General features: G+C 43.3%; 2 protein-coding genes across 4 annotated transcripts in view; one reads left to right on the top strand and one right to left on the bottom strand.

The window, feature by feature from the left end:
* Nucleotides 1–19,208, bottom strand: part of dock1 (dedicator of cytokinesis 1) — a 176,465-nt gene that overhangs the window by 65,911 nt on the left and 91,346 nt on the right. The window lies entirely within an intron of this gene.
* Nucleotides 5,147–19,208, top strand: part of LOC139608903 (inhibitory synaptic factor 2A) — a 31,262-nt gene continuing 17,200 nt past the window's right edge. Inside the window, exons 1-2 of one of the 2 annotated variants that reach the window (XM_071463036.1) lie at nt 5,147–5,710; nt 15,643–16,876. In XM_071463036.1, coding sequence (XP_071319137.1) covers nt 15,648–16,876 — 1,229 coding nt within the window. In that variant the 5' untranslated portion in view covers nt 5,147–5,710; nt 15,643–15,647. The remainder of the gene's footprint in view (nt 5,711–15,642; nt 16,877–19,208) is intronic. The other variant, XM_071463037.1, reaches the window with a different exon arrangement.

The raw sequence follows: 19,208 nt of genomic DNA on the forward strand, positions 1-19,208 counted from the left end.
ATAGCCAGATAAACACTTGAGAATACATCATGATAAATAATAACCAGAGAAAACCAGGGCAGCCAGCCATGAAAGTGACCTGTTATGCCATTCATTCAGACAGCATCCAACTTAGACGAGCTTGAGGAAGCACTTTGCCACTCTAATAAATCAAAGCGAAGCAAAGCATTACACCTCCTTGAACAGACACATGAATTTATACAGGAAACCCCATTGAGCCAAGACCACTTTCTTTCACAAGAGAGCTCAGTGTGTCCAACGCCAAGCCGACATCATGCGCTGGAAAGGAAATAGATGTTGATTATTTTCTGGTCAGAGTCAGGTTGCGTGGATGGACTGGAGCACAAGGGAGACTGTGTGAGTCAATAATACGTTGTCATGTATTGAAACCGTAACACGCCGTCCAGACAGCCCAAACTATTTGCTACTAAAGGTCATACCCAGCTTTAAACATTGTGTTTTGAGGTGGTCCATACTCTGATATCGGCTCTCGATGGTCACTGGCCCTGAGGCAAAGCCAAAAAAATCAAGGCACTTTTTGACATTTCTGGAAAAAGGATTAGATTTGCTCAAAATAAACTGCAGGTGTCCTGATGTTATATTTCCATCAACTTCAGCCTTTACTACAGTCTCATTTCGACCCTCTTAATGCCCCCTCATAGAACTTAAATGACACATGTTTGTGCCAAGCTTTACTTCAGTACATTGTTTTAACCTGCTTTATACTCTTCATGTTTTGTTTTTTTTAACTCAGAGTGAGCTTTGTACGCATGTTTGATGAAAAGACCAAAAGACTGCAGCAGATGGGGACAGACTCTCACTGACGTATCTGCTTGGCACATTTTCAGCTTTGCCTCTCACTCTTAAGACTTGCTGGGGCAGTGCTGCATGTCAGCCTGTCAGCTGAAATACACACACACACACACAAAACTTTCCCCTTCTCTTTCACAATTGCCTCAATGGCTCTCTTCTATGTCTACTAATTCGGCTCCATACAGATATGACAGTCAGCACTCTAATGTACTCTGTGTGGATGAATGCACTCAGGATCTCAGAGGACAGATTGGATATGAAGCTGAGTGGTGACAGTGAGGCTACTAACATGAAAGTTTCACTTTATGTAATATGGGAATCAGCAGTTTAAAACAGTTCGGACTCATTTGTTAATTTGGGGCAGAGGAAGTCGTACCAGTTTTTTTTCTTTCTTCTTTTTTTTTTTTCTTTTTCTTTTTCTTTTTTTTAGGTATTCTCACTATGAGACAAGGCCAAAGAGAAAATCAGGGAGAGTTTCCTGTCCCACTTGGTAATACTAAGACATTCTAGCCCAATTAGCAGTATGACATGAACGTGACGACAGGATGAGCTGAAAAAGAGCAGAGTGACAATGAGAAGATGACTCCTGTCCTGTCAAATCAGCAGCAGCTCTGCGCTCGAATCACAGGAGGTAGGTGCAGCTAAATAAAATCAAATACCTTCATGGGAATATGTTTGAGAGGATGTGACAAGATTGCATAGTCAATCAACCACCTGTAATCCTAATGAATCACTGTATTTCATTAATGCTTCCCACCTGAGATGGAGTTGTTTTTGGTGTTGTTTTGTTTTGTTTTTAATGAGTGTCTCTACTGTGTGGTGACAGTGTCTCTTTTTGATATACCTACTTTTCCACCTCAGCCAATTTTGTGTTTTTAGGGCATTTTGCCTTTATTTGACAGTATTTTATGATTTTATAATGCACGGATGGAAAATCCATATAAAAAGGCTAAATAGAATTGTACCTAATGAAGATAATGACAGTGTGGTTATAAACTGGAGCAACTCTGTACTCAAATCACAAACCACACAATCAATAAATCTATTTTCAATCCCAACATGCCCAGTGGCAAAACCTGAGGACAGACTGGGTCTGGATCTTCCTTTGATCGTAGCACTCTGTATACCATACATGCAGGGGACAAGGACATCAAATAGGAGTCCCCTGAGAGCTTGGCTTTGAGGTAATGAAATCAATAGGAGAGGAGAGTCACTCCAGTGACTTGTCCATTGCCACCGGTTTATCCATCTGAGAAACAGTTTGCTTACACAAGCAGATCGCCGAGCAGATTCCAATAAACGAGGACGGCAAAGCCTATTTCAACCGCACATACAGTAGACATCACCTCTCAGAGGGGATCCATTTATCCATTAAATAAACGCCATTAACCCTGGGTTCAAATCTAAAACATTTGCCAAGAGCTGAGATTGTTCCAAGGTCAAATCCTTACAAACATTATTCAGTTTTCTCCTGTGTCAAAAGCTGCAGCGTGTTATTGCCTGGCAGCGCAATAACAAGGCTGCGGTGCAGATGTATTACTGTCACGCCAAAAACAAGAAGCCAGTCTCATAAAACTGTGTTGTGAGCAGTCAGTCAGTCAGGGAGGAGGTGGGGGGGGGTTGTTATGTCACGTTGTAGAGAAGCCAGATAAGGTGAGGGGATGAACAAAGAATAACTAAACTTTCAGTTATTCACGTGTCATAAAGAGCTCGCTGCAGGGAGCTGTGCTGCAGTCAGAGAGTGATAAACAAGGGAAGTAGGTCTAATGGATTTAAGAGTGTCTGTTGCCTGTAATTCACTCACATCTCACACTTTATTCTCTAAAAATCTTTTGGTATTTTCTTCCACAGCTGGAACAGCTGTCCTGCTGACCCCTACTGAATTGTGGACGTAGCAGTCAACTGTATATTTCTCTGGTTTTAGTTTTTAGACCACTATCTTGAGACCACTGATACTTATGGTATTTAGATACAAAGGGAAACAATCTGATGTTATTGTTTCCTTTTTAACTTAGTATCAGTTTTCTTCTTCTTTTCAACCTTTTCATGACAAACATAAAATTCATAAACGTGAAGCCTGACTCTGATTTCATGAAATTAGAATTACCTTATAAATAGGGCTGAACAATTAATCTATATATTCGTGAAATCGCAATATGGCCAAGTGCAATATCCAATCACAGGAGCTGCAATTTATTTATTTTGATAAAGGTTAATTATGTCACAACATACCATACATGAGACACTGTGGTGCAACACTGATGCTCTGCCCAACGAATCATATTGTCCAGATGTTAGGCAGCGTGCTTCTTTGGTACAAGCCCCAATTAAAATCACATCTTCATTTTTATATTATCAAATGCAACTGAAAAACATCCTTTGCTTTTTCATTTGACATTATACATTCTGAATATATATATATATATATATATATATATATACACACACACACACACACACACACACACACACACACACACACACACAATAATCTCAGCTGTGTTTTCTGCTCAGAATTTCAACGCTGACTATTCTGGCTGAAAAGGATGAGATGACTAACTGATATATTTTCAAGGCATCTTTTGTTTACCAATAACAGTTTTAGACAGAAAGAGCTCCAACACATTAAGAATTACCAATAACAGTTGAACTGAATATGACACAGAATATAGAAAGGTTTCCATATGTAGACAGCTGAAGAGACGATACAGTTTCATGCTTGCTGGAAAGTTTTTAACTTCATATTCAGGGTTCAATGATTTAAGATCATCAACATGACTCCTGTTTAATACCAACTGGGCATTTTTAAAACTACAAAATTAACAACAACATAAACAGGATTTACTGATGAGACAAGATTCCAATGGAAAAAAAGAAATTCAATAAGAATTTATTATCCAGTGAAAATAAAATTAATAAAATGCATCTACAGGGAAATAAACCTAATGAGAAACAACAAAATAATAAAAGGTGTCATAAACAAGATATAATAATGAGAAATGTCATATTAGGAAGAAGACATCTTCAAATGAGGAAATACATTAGAGTAGAGTAAACATGAATCCATTTTTTCTGCTCAGACAGAACTAAAATCTTTACAAGAGCTTAAATTTGATGAATGGATTTCATTGCCAGTTTAACCCCCCCTCAGCTCTGAGTTATTGAATTCTACTTTACATGAATCCTCAATAACAAAATTACATATTGACTTCACAAGGTTCTGAATGATAAATGATGCTGCCAGTCACTACTGTATGTGTACCGTGTGTCTGCTGATTCACTGGTACACATGAGCTACATGAAAAAGTTCATGTACACAAACACACACACACACACACACACACACACACACAGAGTTAAATGCAAAAACACACACAGTAGCAGCAGCTGCTGTCTGGAGAGCTGCAGCTCATTACCATGGTACCTGAGGCTTTAAGCAGAACTAGGGGTTTCCCTGTCAGAGAATGAGGGCAAGCTATGGTTGTGAAAACATCCAACCAGGCATACACAGCTTCACTCTTCACCATCAAGCTTTCACCAACTGTGCTTTTTTATTCCTCATTTTCTTCATTAAACACTACAATGCTACATCAATCATCACGATTAAGAGTAAGAGGAAAATGCACATTCCCAGATGAAGAGCAGGTCTTCTCCTGCACAAACAGTGTTAACTACTAACTAGCCCATGACAGATGGATGAAAAGCTGAGAGGAGATCAGGCAATCAAGCTTTTTGAGGTGGTGGGGGTGGGAGGTGGGAGGTGGTGGGGGAGGCAAGCAGATGGAATCTTCTTCCCCACACGAAGAACCGAGCTGTGAGGACTCAGGGAAATTGAGTCGACAGAAGGTGCATGGACTTGTAATGAAACTCTCAGGTTTTTCTAATACACGACAAGTGTCACTCTATGGAGACACGCGAGAGCGAGTTGCAGACACAGGTGTGCGTGCAGGCTGGCGACTCTCATAATCACATCCATTTCTGTGTGTCCTGCACGCCGGGGCTGCAGAGCTGCAGAGTGCAGAAGTGCACTCTGAGCAGCTTGGATTTAATTCTTCTGCTCCAGGCAAATTAAGTGAGTAAAGCTAAAGTTTTGATGTGCATATGGTCTCCAGGGAGGTGAGGTCACTGACGAAAACTGCTCTAACTGATGATGAGATAAAGGGATGATGCATGAACCTGCCAGATGTGGCCAAAACTAGAACTGTACTTTCTCCACTGCAACCTTCCCGCCTCCCTCTGCTCTCTCTCTCTCTCTCTCCCATGCTCCCTCCCCCTCTTGCTTAATCTCTCTCTCTCTTTTCTCTCTCTCTCTCTCCGTCTCTGTCTGTCTGTCTCTCTCTCTCTCTCTCTCTCTCTCTCCCTCTCTCTCTACACACACTCAGATGCACACACGCAGAAAAGAGGAGAAAGCCAGAGAGGAGAACCACGGCGGCACGATGGGGATATTCTGCCTGCGTGGGCTCTGTCGCTGAGGCGTCCGGAGTTCAGCCACAGAGTGTGTGTGTGTGTGTATGTGTGTGTGTGCGTGCCTGCGCGTGCGAGAGTGCGTGTGTATGCATGTGTGAGTGAGTGAGAGCCCCTGCCGACGCCGTGCGGAGAAAGGGGAACGGAGGAGAGCGGGTGGAGAGGAGGGAAAGAGAGGGGGAGTGTTGACTCTGACTGGGGCTTAGAGGAACCTCACGCCACTGGATCAGAGGACGCAGATGTGCAACAACTACTCCAAGTACCGCTGCTCCTGCTTCGCCTGCGTGCCACTGCCTGCCTCTCCTCTTAACTTCTGCCATGGCATAGCCTCCTCCTCCAGCTCGCCTCTCATCCGCCGAGGAAACGGGCATGCATGGGCACAACCAGGGATCTAGGCTATCGCATCCTTTACGTCAGTAATTCACAGTCTGAGGTGAGTCCCTCCTCTCTGCTCTTGTCCTCTCCTCTATTTCACCTCTCAGTCTGCAACTGCAAGAGGGAAAGTCTGTTCAAATAACCTCTGTTGGGGGAAATCCAAGGGATCTGCTCGCTCTGTGGGACTGAGCCTGGGATAAGCCACAGGGAATGTTTTCACTGAAGATTTTCCCTTTTAGTCGGCTGATCAAATATCAAATACGTGTGGCAGATGAAAGGAGGTAAATCTCAGATTGATTTTATGCTTAGTTTCCTCTGCCGGGGTGAAATGGTGAAGGGAGATTTCAGGCAGTGGTTGTGGAATGTGCTGGTCCTGAGTTTAAGAGACGATCCAGTCAGTTTAGAAAACTTTAAACATGAGAAAATGTTCGCAGCACAGGTAAATATGATGGAGGAGAAAAAGTCAGTGCCCCTGCTGGCTGACATTTATTAGCTCTGGCAGGTCAGTTTTCGATGTTTTGACTCAGATTCAACCTGACTGGTTCGGCATACATTGCTTTAAACAGTGCTTGCGTACAAGGGCTTGCATGATGCTGCATTTCCTCGTAGTTTCGCAGCTGAGTGAGCGTTACATAAAAACACACTGATGCCTCAACCAAAAGAACTGCTACATGACGCTTTTGTCCCATATATTGAGGCAGCAGTGTGTTGAAGGCAGGTAGTGTGCAGCACTGAGGAATATGTGATGAGAGCTGGGCATCAGACAGTTGGCTGCATCTGATGAAGGACCTTAACTAGAGACTAATCTAGATTAATGGACTGGGTGAACTCACCATCTTCTTACAGACTGTGTGTGTGTGTGTGTGTGTGTGTGTGTGTGTGTGTGTGTGGGAGTGAGAGAAAGAATGAGAGAGAGAGAGAGAGAGAGAGAGAGAGAGAGAGAGAGAGAGAGAGAGAGAGAGAGAGAGAGAGAGAGAGAGAGAGAGAGAGAGAGAGAGAGAGAGAGAGAGAGAGAGCATCAGTTGCACAGAAGCCTCACATCTTGACTGTCCTTCAGTTGCCACACAAAACGCATGTCACTCCCACTCATCCCCACAAACCCCTGCCATCACTCTCTGTCTCCCCTTCAGCCCTATCGCATATCAACGCTCTGATACAATCTCCCCTCTGCTCCATTTCACTTTCTGCAGACACCGAGGAGAGGACTGATGGAAACAGATGAAGATAGATCAAGACAGAGAAAGAGATATAGAGCGAGGGGGAAAAGAGATTGTCTGCGAGAAATAATGGAGAGTGAAACAGGGGAGGAGGATATAGAATTTTCCTTTTATCTTTACAACTCAAGGGTTTTATGCGAGGACTTCAAGAGCACATACCTACTGTCACAGCCTTAGTTAAATTATGTAAATACAATTATGCAAAATAATTGGATGGGGAGGAAAGCAGGATGTTTCCCTTTATTCGTCAACCTTCATGCCGCCTCTGTGAGAACTGGGCTCAGCAAATCCAGGAGTGATGGGTGTGATGGCCCAACACTTTAAAGCTAATCTTCATTTTTTAGGAATCACTGATACCAGTCTGGACTTTATCCAGTAAAGCTCCAGAGAGAAGGCAGAGGAAGACTTGACTCTTCTGCCAGATAAGCACACACAAGACAGAAGTGTGTGCACGCCGCTGCTGAGGGGTGGAGATGGAAAGCAAGGTAGAACAAAGCTGTATACACAGAGATGTCAGGCGCACAACAGAGAGAACTGGCAGGGAGAGATGTTCCAGAGTTGGCCTGCACAAATTGCCACTCTGGGAACTTTTTTTTTTTCCCCCGTGTTGCAGGACACCTGCCTCGACGAACCAGGCAACTATGGCAGACGCTGTGAGGGTGGGAAGGAGTGAGGGAGAGCACAGGGTTTCCAAACGAGTGGCGAAGTATGCACTTGCCTCCTGTGGCCCCTCTCGCTGGGAGGGGTACTCATTCATCCAGAAAACAAATTGCTCTCGTATAAAAGAATGACTGCTTTTGGAACAAGCCAGATGTTACCTTTCATGTGCTAATAGGATTATTCATTAAGAGTCTGATTTTTTTGTTTCCCTGGGAGCACCGCGCAACAACGCCACGCAGCTTAGGTGAATCTCATGCGTCTGTTTTTTTTGATGAGGAGAAGGTGCTGTGCGTCTGTTGCACACAGAAGACGACGCTTTGCACCTGATCCCACCTGGGTGTTGCTGCCAGTGTGCGCTGGTGTATGTGTGTGTAAAGCTTGTGTTCCCCACTGCTTTGTATAGGGGCCCAGTCAGCTGGGGCTCCAACAGGCCCAGAGGCAGAAGAACAGAAGATGAGAGTTTACTGTGGTAAAGAGAGAAAGTAGAGTCTATGTATCTAAAGGTGTACTGTTTTATTACTTTCAGGGCTGCAGTGAACAATTCATCTATTTATTATTTCTTCAATTAACAGAGTGAGAAATGCCCGACACAGTTTCCAAGAGCCTGGGATGACTTGTTTTGTTCCAACAGCTCTATTTTCAGAGACATAAATGAAAATATAGCAGCATATTCTCACATCGGAGCAACAAGCAAACATTTTCCATTTTTGACAATTTATCAGTCATTAGAAGCCTTTTCAAATAAACTCCTATGGATCGACTACTTGTCAAAACCCTAATTACTTGTGCCTTGAGTTTCTCGTAAACAACATTGTGACTGTTTCTTGATACAAATTATTGATGTCAGCAGGCGGGACAGGGGTCAGAGGGCATGGTCAGCAGTCATGCAAGCTAGTGGCTTTAATGTGAATTTGGACCATTAACTCTCTGCTGGGCACAGGAAACTGAGCATGAATACAAATGTCTTTGTTCTTGTTGAGTTGTGGTGGGGTTGTGGTGGGGTTGGGGCGTGGGGGAATTGTCCTGCAAACCATCACTTTAAACAGGCACCCAAACTGTTACTCCCAAAAAATCCATCTGGGAAAGATTTCTGGCTTACAGCCTCAAATGTATTTTTGATTTTATGTGCAACTAAGGACTAATTGGACCTTGACTTGTTCACGATCCGTGGATTCGTGCACGCTGAGGAAGGTCTTTACAAAAAAAGACATTCATAGAATTACAAAGTTTTTGTTCTGTGGTAAATTGGCTTTCTAGAGCCTCTACCTCCACTATATGGCCTTCATGAGATTCAGCTGAGCTGCCAAAATAATACATTTTACCAACAGGATGGGATGGCTTTTGCTGTCTCTCTCTCTCTCTCTCTCACTCCCCCCGGTCTCTGCTTGTTCTTCTTCAGGGTTCCTTCTCCATGGCTTCATCTTCCCACTTCATTTCTATCTCTGTCTCTTTTACTCACATTCAATTCTGCTCCATCCAAGCACAGTGAGAACTCCGCATTCTTTCGCCTTGCACCTGTTTTTTTCTAGTCTTTTCCTCCTCTTTTCCATCCTTTCCACGTGCAGTTGTGTGTGTATGTGTATGTGTGTTTGTGTGTGTGTGTGTGTACGTGAGTGTTTTTCTTTGCTAGGGATGACTAGGAGGAATCTGAGAGCAGCAGGGGAGTTCTCTAGTTACCCATCAGCTTTGAAACCACAGTGTCTGGAAGGCAAAGAGAGAGGGAGAGGAGATAGAAAGTAACAGAGAGAGAAAGCAACAAGGGGAAGAGACTGATAGGAAGAGAATAAAAATGAATAAGCGAAAGAACAGAGATATAATATCGTGTAGAAAGACAAAGAGCAGAGGAAAGGAGAGAGTGATCTGATGCATTCTGATTAGAGCAGGCAGCCTCTGCAGCATACATCCTTTCCTGAGGTCTGATCTACATCTCACCGATATGTTCACTGATGTATGGATTACAGGCTTCCTGTGAATTCATCAAGCTCTGCAGAACCCACCTGGGTGCCGACGTAGCACACAAAGCCAACTAAGTATAGCAAGTAAAGTGCTAACAAGGAAAACTAGTACAATTCAGTGGGGACAAAGTGAGTAAAAAATAATGAGGCTGCACTGTCCAGAGGCTGCACTTCAACGATGAAGACGCTCTCCATGAAAACATCTTCAGACTGACATACAGTGAACTGTGTGGTTTCCTGATAACAATGTCAAACATTATACGCAGTAGGGAAAAAAAAAATCACTAATGACGTGTACAGCACGTATTCAAACTGTTGGGAGGGAGGCTCAATGAGAGGCTGTTAGCCTGTAACTGCAATCTGATGCAGGCTCTCCCTCACATACACAATTTATTTCATGTGAGCTTCAAGCGCAAGCAATAACAGTGTCAAATGCACACATGGCTTTTCAATAAATGTGGTGCATATGGCAGAATCTTAACATATAAGGATATTCTGAGTGCTGTGGATTAACAGCAAATCTGGATTGATCCCAGTCACAGCATCAGACGTCTGACATCGAAACACTGAGTTCATGTCAACAGTCATTTCTAGAATGATGCAGAACATATTGACAAATTTCTAGTATTTCAACAGGTTGCTATAGAATCACATTGGTATTAACGGATTGTAACTAGGATTAAAGTGTGACTGGGTGAAACAAATTACCCTTCCCTCTGTTTAGAATTAGGAAATTTCACACTGCATTCTCGACAAATAATATGTGCCCGCTGTTACTTAGCCATTACTGCAATACTGCGTGATAATTCTGAGCAAAATCTTCAAAATGGTGCTTGGCAACAGAGCAGTGGTCCATGATGACTGAGCAACAATTACTAGAAAGACAATCCTTTAAAATCCTGTGATTTCCAGTGCCAGTCCATCTTACGGCACTAAGCTACCATTAACTGACAAAGGATTTGCTGCGTTTGGTGTCGGACTAATGCACTGTACTGCTGTTATCCCTCAACACTGACCTGTACAGTCAATCACTCGGCTATATATACCCTCTTCATCACACCCAAGCTTGCTCGCTCTCGCTCGCTCGCACACTGCAGCACAGAGAGACAGAAAAATAAAAAAAACTCCACACTGTCAAATGACCTCACCGACACGATCTGAAGTAAACTACAACCATGCATATCTTTTTTACTGCATAATCAGTGAGCGCTTAAGAGACAGATCAAAGACTTTTCAAAACACTACTAAGCCCCGTGTAATTATGAGCAGGAGCTGACGGAGGAGAGAAAAGAGGAGAAGGAAACACAAATAGATAAAGCTGGATTACAGACGAGTTTGGAACTTCTATGACTGCCACACTTTGTTTGTCCATGCTGAGCTGTAATGATGTGAAACCGCAGCAGGAATTTTCTTGTTGATCAGGTAGCACAAGGACAGACTTCAAGCCTACTTTGTCTCAAATTGAAAAATGAAATGCTAACATTTCCCTATCATTTGTCTTTTCAGCTAAACACACAGGTGTGCCACGGTTAGGGAATTTGAAATTGGAGGGTACATACACTACATTGCCAGAAGTATTGCAAATATTACTCCCATATGTGATTGCTGAACATCTCATTATAAAACTGTGGGCATTAATCTGCTCCTATGACACCCCCCCCCCCCCCCCATCCACTTTTTCTGGGAAGGCTTTGCACAATAGGTTGGAACCTGGCTGCAGGGATTTGCTTTCATTCAGCCACAAGAGCATTAGTGAGGTCAGTGACTGATGTTGAGCGATAAGGCCCGGCGCGCAGTTGGTGTTCCAGATCATCCCAAAGGTGTTGGATGGGGTTGAGGTCAGGGCTCAGCGCAGGCCAGTCCAGTTCACGCCACGCTGCATTTGTGCTCTGGGCATTGTTTTCAGGGCATTATTATGCTGAAAGAGGAAGAGGCCTTTCCCAGACCGCTGCCATGAAGCTGTAGGCACAGTCTAAAAAAATCATTGTGCTCTGTAACATAAAGATTTTCCTCAATTGGAAAAAAGAGGCCAAAAACGTGTGGCCATAAAGTGTATGACTAAACAGTTATTTTTTTCTAAGCTGCCAGTCAAACACCTCCAGTGATATAAAAGGAACCTAGAGGATAATGGGAAAGCTCAATGAAACACCCTGTTAAACGCTTGAACAAGAAAGGCTGTTTAGGCTGTTGTTGCTAATTGACATGTATGGCCGTATTTCCCGGGTTTAATCAATTCACCTGTTTTGTGATGCATGCTATATTAATGAATTTTCCCTTCGGTGGAGCAGAAGCGATAAAACAAAATTAGTCTGGCTCAAAGTTACGGTAAACATTCAATCCCCAGGTTGAATCGGGACACAAAAATTTCCACCTTTTAACATTTTACCCCCGGCAACCAAAAGTTCAATTAGGCAACTGCCATTCACAAAACTGCTGACTCATATGCAGTTCAAAATAATGTCAGTGAATTGGGACCCCGATTTAAAATTCAAGGGGCATTGCATTAAATGAGCACGTGCTGAGAATAAAGACCATTTCTATTAAAGACTAATGAATTACATTACTGCAGTAATCTGGACTGTCCTTGCCAGCACCTCAAAGATGGCCGAATTAGCATGGAAACTCTTCTCAAGAACCGGCCATGCTCAACAGATTCTCATCACGGACAGAATGCACTTGTGTCCCTAGAAATAACCCAAATAATGACCCATAGTGCCAGCACGACAGCTGTGTGAGCTGTGCTGCTAAAACAAGGTCAGATGTGAACATGTCTGATGTGTTTTGCCATGCGCACATGACCCTGTGAGGTCTGTTTTTGGTCTGTCCTACTGGGTAGAAAATAATGGGTCAGTTCACTTCAATTATTTGGCCTGAATTGAAAAAAAAAAAAAAAAAGGATCAGGGCCACCCTAAAAAGGGACAGTTGTCACAGCCTTGCGTGATGAGTCATGCTGTTTATGCAAGAGGCCAGGGGTGGTGTTCCAGCCGGAGGTTGAGATACGAGTGCTGCTGCAGTTGCCCGGGCTTGAACCCAATGGGTAACAAATCAGATATGTGGAGCCATGGACACACCATTCAGCCTGCAGCGCTGGCTTGTCAAAAGGCATCAAACTTAAATCCGGATATGATACAATACCCTGAAAATGTATGTACTGAGGAGCAGGAGTGTGGAGAAGGCAGAGTTAAAAAGTAATGAGAAAACACTGTTGCTGTTTGTGCTGACAAACTACATTCGTGTCTCAGTATCTGATGTTTCAGAACAGGGCGGCATCTTGAATTGGAATCAGATATAATTTTGCACAAATTGAATATAATGTTTAATTTGGGCCCCTACTATAAAGGATGTAGGGTGACGTCTTGTTCAAAATGTCATCCTTTGAACAAACACGGAGAGGACATTGACAGTGATGGACCACGAGAGCACAGCCATCCGGGTGAACTGATAATAGTCTGGGAATAAACAGACAGACAGAAAAAGGGGAAAATAAATAAATAAAAATCAGACTTTCTTCAGTTGAAATGCTGTTCAGTCAGGGTAATAATTGGAAAATTAATGCATTGGATTGTGCTATATGCAGCCTTGCTTCATCCCCTTTACTTCACTGTATGTCCCTCTGCTTTCACAGCTCAATCAACCAAATGGCAAAGGGGGTCAGGGGTCATTTCATTATTATATGCATGCAATACAAGGTGCAGATTTTTATGGTAACACTGTTCCTTTGTGTTTCCACTGACAACTATTAACTACCCTTTTTTTTCAAACTCTCCTGGCCTTCCTGTTTGCATGACTGCACTGACTGGGGCTGATTCTTTCTTGAGAACATATCAATATGTTGTATTTTGTTCACTTCTCATTAAATGTAGCTCAACAACACATATATCAGAGTGTGTAAAAAGAAGTATTGAGATATTTCCTTTTGTGTTACACTTGTAAATACTGTATAATGTGTAACTAATTCCTGTGCTGTGTTGTAGAAGTGCCTGTGCTCTGATACAAGAATATCTCTCCTCATGTCCTCTTAGTTGAGTTTTTAGTCAGTTTCCACCTGAGCTGCATTGTGCTGCACTCCCTGGTCATCTGGTCACAACGTTATTTACCTGTCTATTCAATCAAACAAATATCTGCCTGCACAGCAGAAAGCTGCCATCTCTAATCTGTCTGCACGGGCATGCTGTGCTGCTCTCAGAGTCTTTTCAGTGACATTACTAGGAAATGATTGGACGGATGCAGAGGAGGACTGTCAGTCGGTAACACTGCCGTGTTACAGTTTGACAGTCCTTTGTCTTTAATGGGTTTTTAAGTTTCAGACATGAGTTTCTTTTGTGGAAAAAAAAAATCTTCTAAAACTTCTGCTGACTCTGTTCAAAGACGACAGGATCTTTACAGATAGAGTCACGATGCCCATGAGATGTTTGGTATCTGGGAACAAGCAAAGATATTATCCACTGCAAAATGGTCTAGATTTCTCATGCTCAGTGTGGGGAAGAGCAGCTCTCCCAGTTCTGGAGAACTTGCACAAGAACTATGTAATCTTGGGAATGCTTCTACTGGCAATATAAAATCTTTTATTTATATATTCATGCTAAGAAAATGTTACTTGTCCCAAGATTGCCAGAGCATCTTTTGCAGAAAAACGATTGAACAATTATGCCAACAGTTAAAATTGCTGTATTTACAAATGATGCTGTGCTTCTAAAAGGGGTCATCAATGTCTGTAAAGAGAATGTTATGTTAGATCTTAGATGAGATATGGCTGAGAGACGGCTGTCTCTGTCCTGCCAGAGCCAGAGACTCAGCACGCTACAATTTAATAATCCAGAGCCAGGGTGATAATGTGATTGAGAAGACAGTGAGACAAAATGTCCATTGTATAGCTCCCAGGTAAGTAAACAGACAGGTCTGAAATAGGAAGTCAGTCCCTGTTGACGGAGAGCAGTCAAGGCAGATAAGCCGAGACAGATAATGGTCCTATCTGATTCAGCATCTATATGAGTGTGTGGAGTGTTCGCTTATTGTAAATCAGCAAGCAGAGGGAGAATTATATTTCTGTCAAGGCCTCAGAGGCAAACTGCAGAGTCGTGATGCCGCTGCCATACCTGCAGTGGAGGGGGAAAGATAATTCATTATCTCTGCTTAGGATGTTTCTCCTTAGGGGGTTGTTTTACAGTTCTCTGACAAAAGTTTGTCTGTTTGCAGGTATTGTGCCCATTTTTTTCCCCAGCATTTTCTCGTCTCTGTTCATTTAGAAAATGGCAAATGAACAGACAGCGTGCTTACATATGCTGAGGGAGAGCAAATGAGCCCCCAAATAGGCAAAATTCTTATTTTTGCTTAATTATTAACTTTGAGAGGGAAAGGTCAGACAGTGGAGAGTAAGGCTGAAATTAATGAACCATGGAAATAAACTGCACCCCTACAGCATTTTAGTCTTCAGTATACTGCCACTGCTCACTAGGTGTATTTGAGTGTCTAAGAATGTATGTGTATGATTGTAAGTGTAGTGACTGATAGCCACTACAAAAGCTCTTATCGTAAATGAGAAACAAGCACTCATCAACTTAGAAAGTGGGAGAGAAGGAGGAGGAGGAACTGGTAGAGAAACGTTTCGACTGGCAGCGATAAATGGATAAAAATATGCTGAAATTGAACTTATTGGTGTCAGAGAGACGATGATTAGATGCATCATGGGAATCTGCTGGGATTATTTTTAGGGCACGCTAAAACTGTAACCCTTTCAGTTTTTCAGTAAATAAGCAGAACGGATTGGCAAGAAAAAAAGACCCAAGCAAAATGTGATAAAAAGAAGATAAACAGGGTTTTTTCCAAATATGGTAAATATACTGTCGACTTGCATGATACAAATAAATTCAATATCAAACTCGATTATTCCTGTTATACTCAATAATGTGACTTAAAATATGTAAAAAAAAGAAACTGCTCCTTTAAAATTTATATTTGCTGTGCTTTTTTGCATGCATAATGACAGGTGTCTGATAAAAGCACTTTCTAATAATATTCATTAAGTAATTGCTCAAGTTCCGCCCTTCCCCCTAAGCTAAGAGAGCATGTGTGTTCTCTTTAGTGGGTTCTAAGGCGAGGGTCTTTGCCTAAACATTCATTACCAATGATTAACAGCATCTTTCTCCATGCCTCTCAGGAAACATGGTGAGCAAGGAGGGTGGCAAATGCATGCTCACCAACTCAGAGTCTGACTCGGAGGCAGCGCCCTTGCCCTCCACCTCGCTGGCGCTGGAGGTGAAGTATTCCCTGGAAGCCAGTCGACAGGTGAGGAAGAGAAACAAGGCCCTGCAAGTGCGTTTCAAGGATATCTGTGAGGCACAGAACGAGCAAAGGGAGGCCGAGTTGCAGGCAGCGGGGAAAGGTGGCAAGCCGATCTCATACAAAGCGGCGTACCGCAAGTACATGACTGTCCCTGCACGCAGATCCATCCCAAACGTCACAAGGAGCACAGGCGTGCAGACGTCCCCTGATCTGAAGAAACGCTATCAGACCTTTCCCTTTGACCGCAAAAAAGGCCACACTTTTAAAGACGTAGCGGCCGTGGAAACTTATAAAGGTCAGAATAACGGTTTTGTCATGGAGGTGAAGCAGTCCAAGCCTGCTGAGCAGGGTTTAGATGAGGAGGAGGAGGGAGCCTGTGGGGGGAGTGGAGTCCGGAGGACCAGGGCTCTGCTCCATACTAATGAGTGCATTGCCACAGTGGAGCAGCACACTGCACCTGATGGCCTGTGCTCTGACGCTCTGCTGCTCAGTTGCTCTGCAGACACAGACTGCCTTGCAGACACATCGAGAGGAAGTGGAGCCGGAGTACAGGCGGAGTACCAGCTCTGCAGCGTCCCATCCAAAGCCAGGACAGGATTACAACACAGGGAGGCCGATACAGACCGCTCGGCCAAGAGGCAGCTGCTCAATCTGGAGGAGGGCTCGTCCCGGACCCTGCCGGACAGGGCCTCCAAGGTTACGGGCCCCATCGCCTGGAACTCCCTCACACAGGTGGAGTGCCTGGACAGTCCATCTGTGCGGAGCAAGCGGAAGAAAGGCCTGCAGCTCAACGGGCTGCAGAGTGAGACGCTACCACGTTCCAGTGGAGGCTGTACAACGCAGGCACAGTGCCACACAGGACAGTTATCTGCTCGGCCTCTGCGGGGCATGGAGGAGCCTCTGCCACCCTGCATAGGTGGTGAGGCTGGTGAGGCATCGCCCGACCAAACACAGGAGGCCTGCAAGCAAATAGTGCCTATGAATCAGGACAGGGATGTTAAAGCACAGCTCCAGGCCATGGAAAATCTCATCAGCTCCAGTCAGGAGACCATCAAGGTGCTGCTGGGGGTCATCCAGGAATTGGAGAAGGGAGAGGCCCACAGAGAGGGGTAAGACATCTCAGTCATTTTATAACCTGTGCTTTACACTAGGGTTGTACCAATCCATGTTTCCCTCTACTGATTATCCCCATACCTCAACCTTTTCCCTAAATTTAAAATCACTGCATGGAACTCATTGGAATCATTTTCATGTAAGGTAACACCTCCACCACCATGGCTAAACTCATAAAAGGAACACTGAATTTTATAAAGGCACTGACAACATGGCTGATTTAATATTGTAAGGTCAGTGCAGATGCTGATACTGATCCAGTGGATTGGCTCAGTGCCTCCTAACTTTCAACACTGCTCAAGCGCACGAAAAAGAAATGTCTCAAATCTACTAATCGTAATTGAGAGAAGGGCCTGGTGCTTACAGGGTTAAGCCGAGGAAACATCAGACACACATTCATGATTCAGCATGAACAGGAAAAGCACCCTCTTAATGTGTCACATTATTTCTACATCTTCGGGACAAGCTTGTAAGTGTGACAGCTGCTCAGCAGAGCCTTGACTGAACCACCCAACGCGTGTCAAAAAAGAAAGAGATCACAGTGGCGTGTAGCCGGGATGAGGTGGCTTTCACCTGGATGTGCCCCGCGGAGCTATTACAGCACAATGTCCTTTTATGATGATTTCCCTCCTGATATGCCGGAGCTGCTGCAGAGAACATATTTAGACAAATCACCTCTTTCAATTTGGCCTGAGTGGTTTGAAGAAGACCTGATGTATGAGACACCGCCACAGTGGGTGTAATCACAAAGACTGGGATGTGTCAGACATGTTCATGCTAATTTTGAATGAAACTAATTCAGCCAGTGAAAGCATTAGCATGTGTAGTATGTGTCTTAGATCTACATGAGCAGTAATGCAGCCTGTATCAGTAGTTTCCTTTAGAATTACTATACTAATATTCAAATTTTGAATATGTCCCAATATTATTATTATTATTATTATTATTATTATTGTGCTGAAAAATGTGACATTTTAAAATTCTTTTCTTGATAAAGTAAAATACTAAACTAGACATTTAACAATTATCCAGTTGCATGCCGTAATGTTTATCTAGTAAGTTCAAGGTCTTTGAAAAAGCCATGGCCTGTGAAAAAGCCATTTACTGTCCAATGGATACTGAGTATATACAAAAGGGCTGCAGATAGCATCTAGCCAGCTGAAACAGAGGATTGTCTTTCTGAAGGGATGCGGCAAACAAAATGACCAATTTGTTGAGTGAATTGCTGGGCCTCGCCACTCAGATCCCTATCTGTTCTGACCTGCTCCGTGGCAAGGTACGAAGTGAGAAAATCCTTATAATCAACATCACAGCGACCTAGTTCAAAACCTGCGAGAATTACACACACACACGCGCGCGCACACACACACACAGACAGCTGTCAAGCTCATAACCAAGGCACAAACAAGAACAAATTCTTCAAAGTGTATGAAAACAACTCTCAATATCAACGTGACAGAACGACAGGTTGAAACTTCAATTGAACAAGGATTGAGCGAAGACCAAATCTTACAACAGTCTGAGTTTACACCATCTGAAAAAAAAAGCCAATTACCCTCTTTCAATCTTACACAAGGCAGACTTATTCTCCTTATAACCAAACTCATAAAAGTGTGTTGGGAGTGAAAAAATAAGTGGACATGTGGTGCGGCATTGGGAGCCATCTCGCCATGTGTTGCAAAGCACATCTGGTTTATCAGATGTGTCTAAAGTGGCGAGTGAGGAGAGGAGAGGAGAGGAGAGGAGAGGAGAGCAGAGGAGAGGAGAGAAGGATATGTGCTGTTTATTGGTGCCATCTGGTCACATACATAAAGAAACGATCACATTGTGTTTCCTTACATTAATTACAGAAGCCTACATTGACTTAAAAGTCAGTGAGCAGTGTAAGCTCCTTGTAATCCATCTGAGCCCAACTGAACCTCTACGTCTTCATGTCTCCACACAAGCTCAGCCTTCTACATATTTCCAATTCCCAAAGTTGGATTTTCTAGTGAGCCAAGCAGAAATTCTAATGCTGCTTTAGTCACACTACATTAGCTTCATACTCCCCTTACATAAATGTCACTGACACAACAAATAGGAGTGCCCACAGGCTATAGGTGAATTGTGAGTGCAATTACATCTGATATATAACTGCTTATGTTCTATGACATTCATTTTTCATAGAAGGAAATGCAACGCTATGTGCATTTATCACCACGCATGTGTTCATGACATGCTGCTCAGACACAAATTGAAATTCCATGACTAATGTGCTGAGACCAAGAAAAAACATGATAACGCCACACATAAAACACACACACACACACACACACACACACACACACA

This window comes from Trachinotus anak, unplaced genomic scaffold (assembly GCF_046630095.1).
Source record: "Trachinotus anak isolate AG129_WGS33_773 ecotype Australia unplaced genomic scaffold, CSIRO_AGI_Tana_v1 ptg000025l, whole genome shotgun sequence".
Classification (NCBI taxonomy): Eukaryota; Metazoa; Chordata; class Actinopteri; order Carangiformes; family Carangidae; genus Trachinotus; species Trachinotus anak.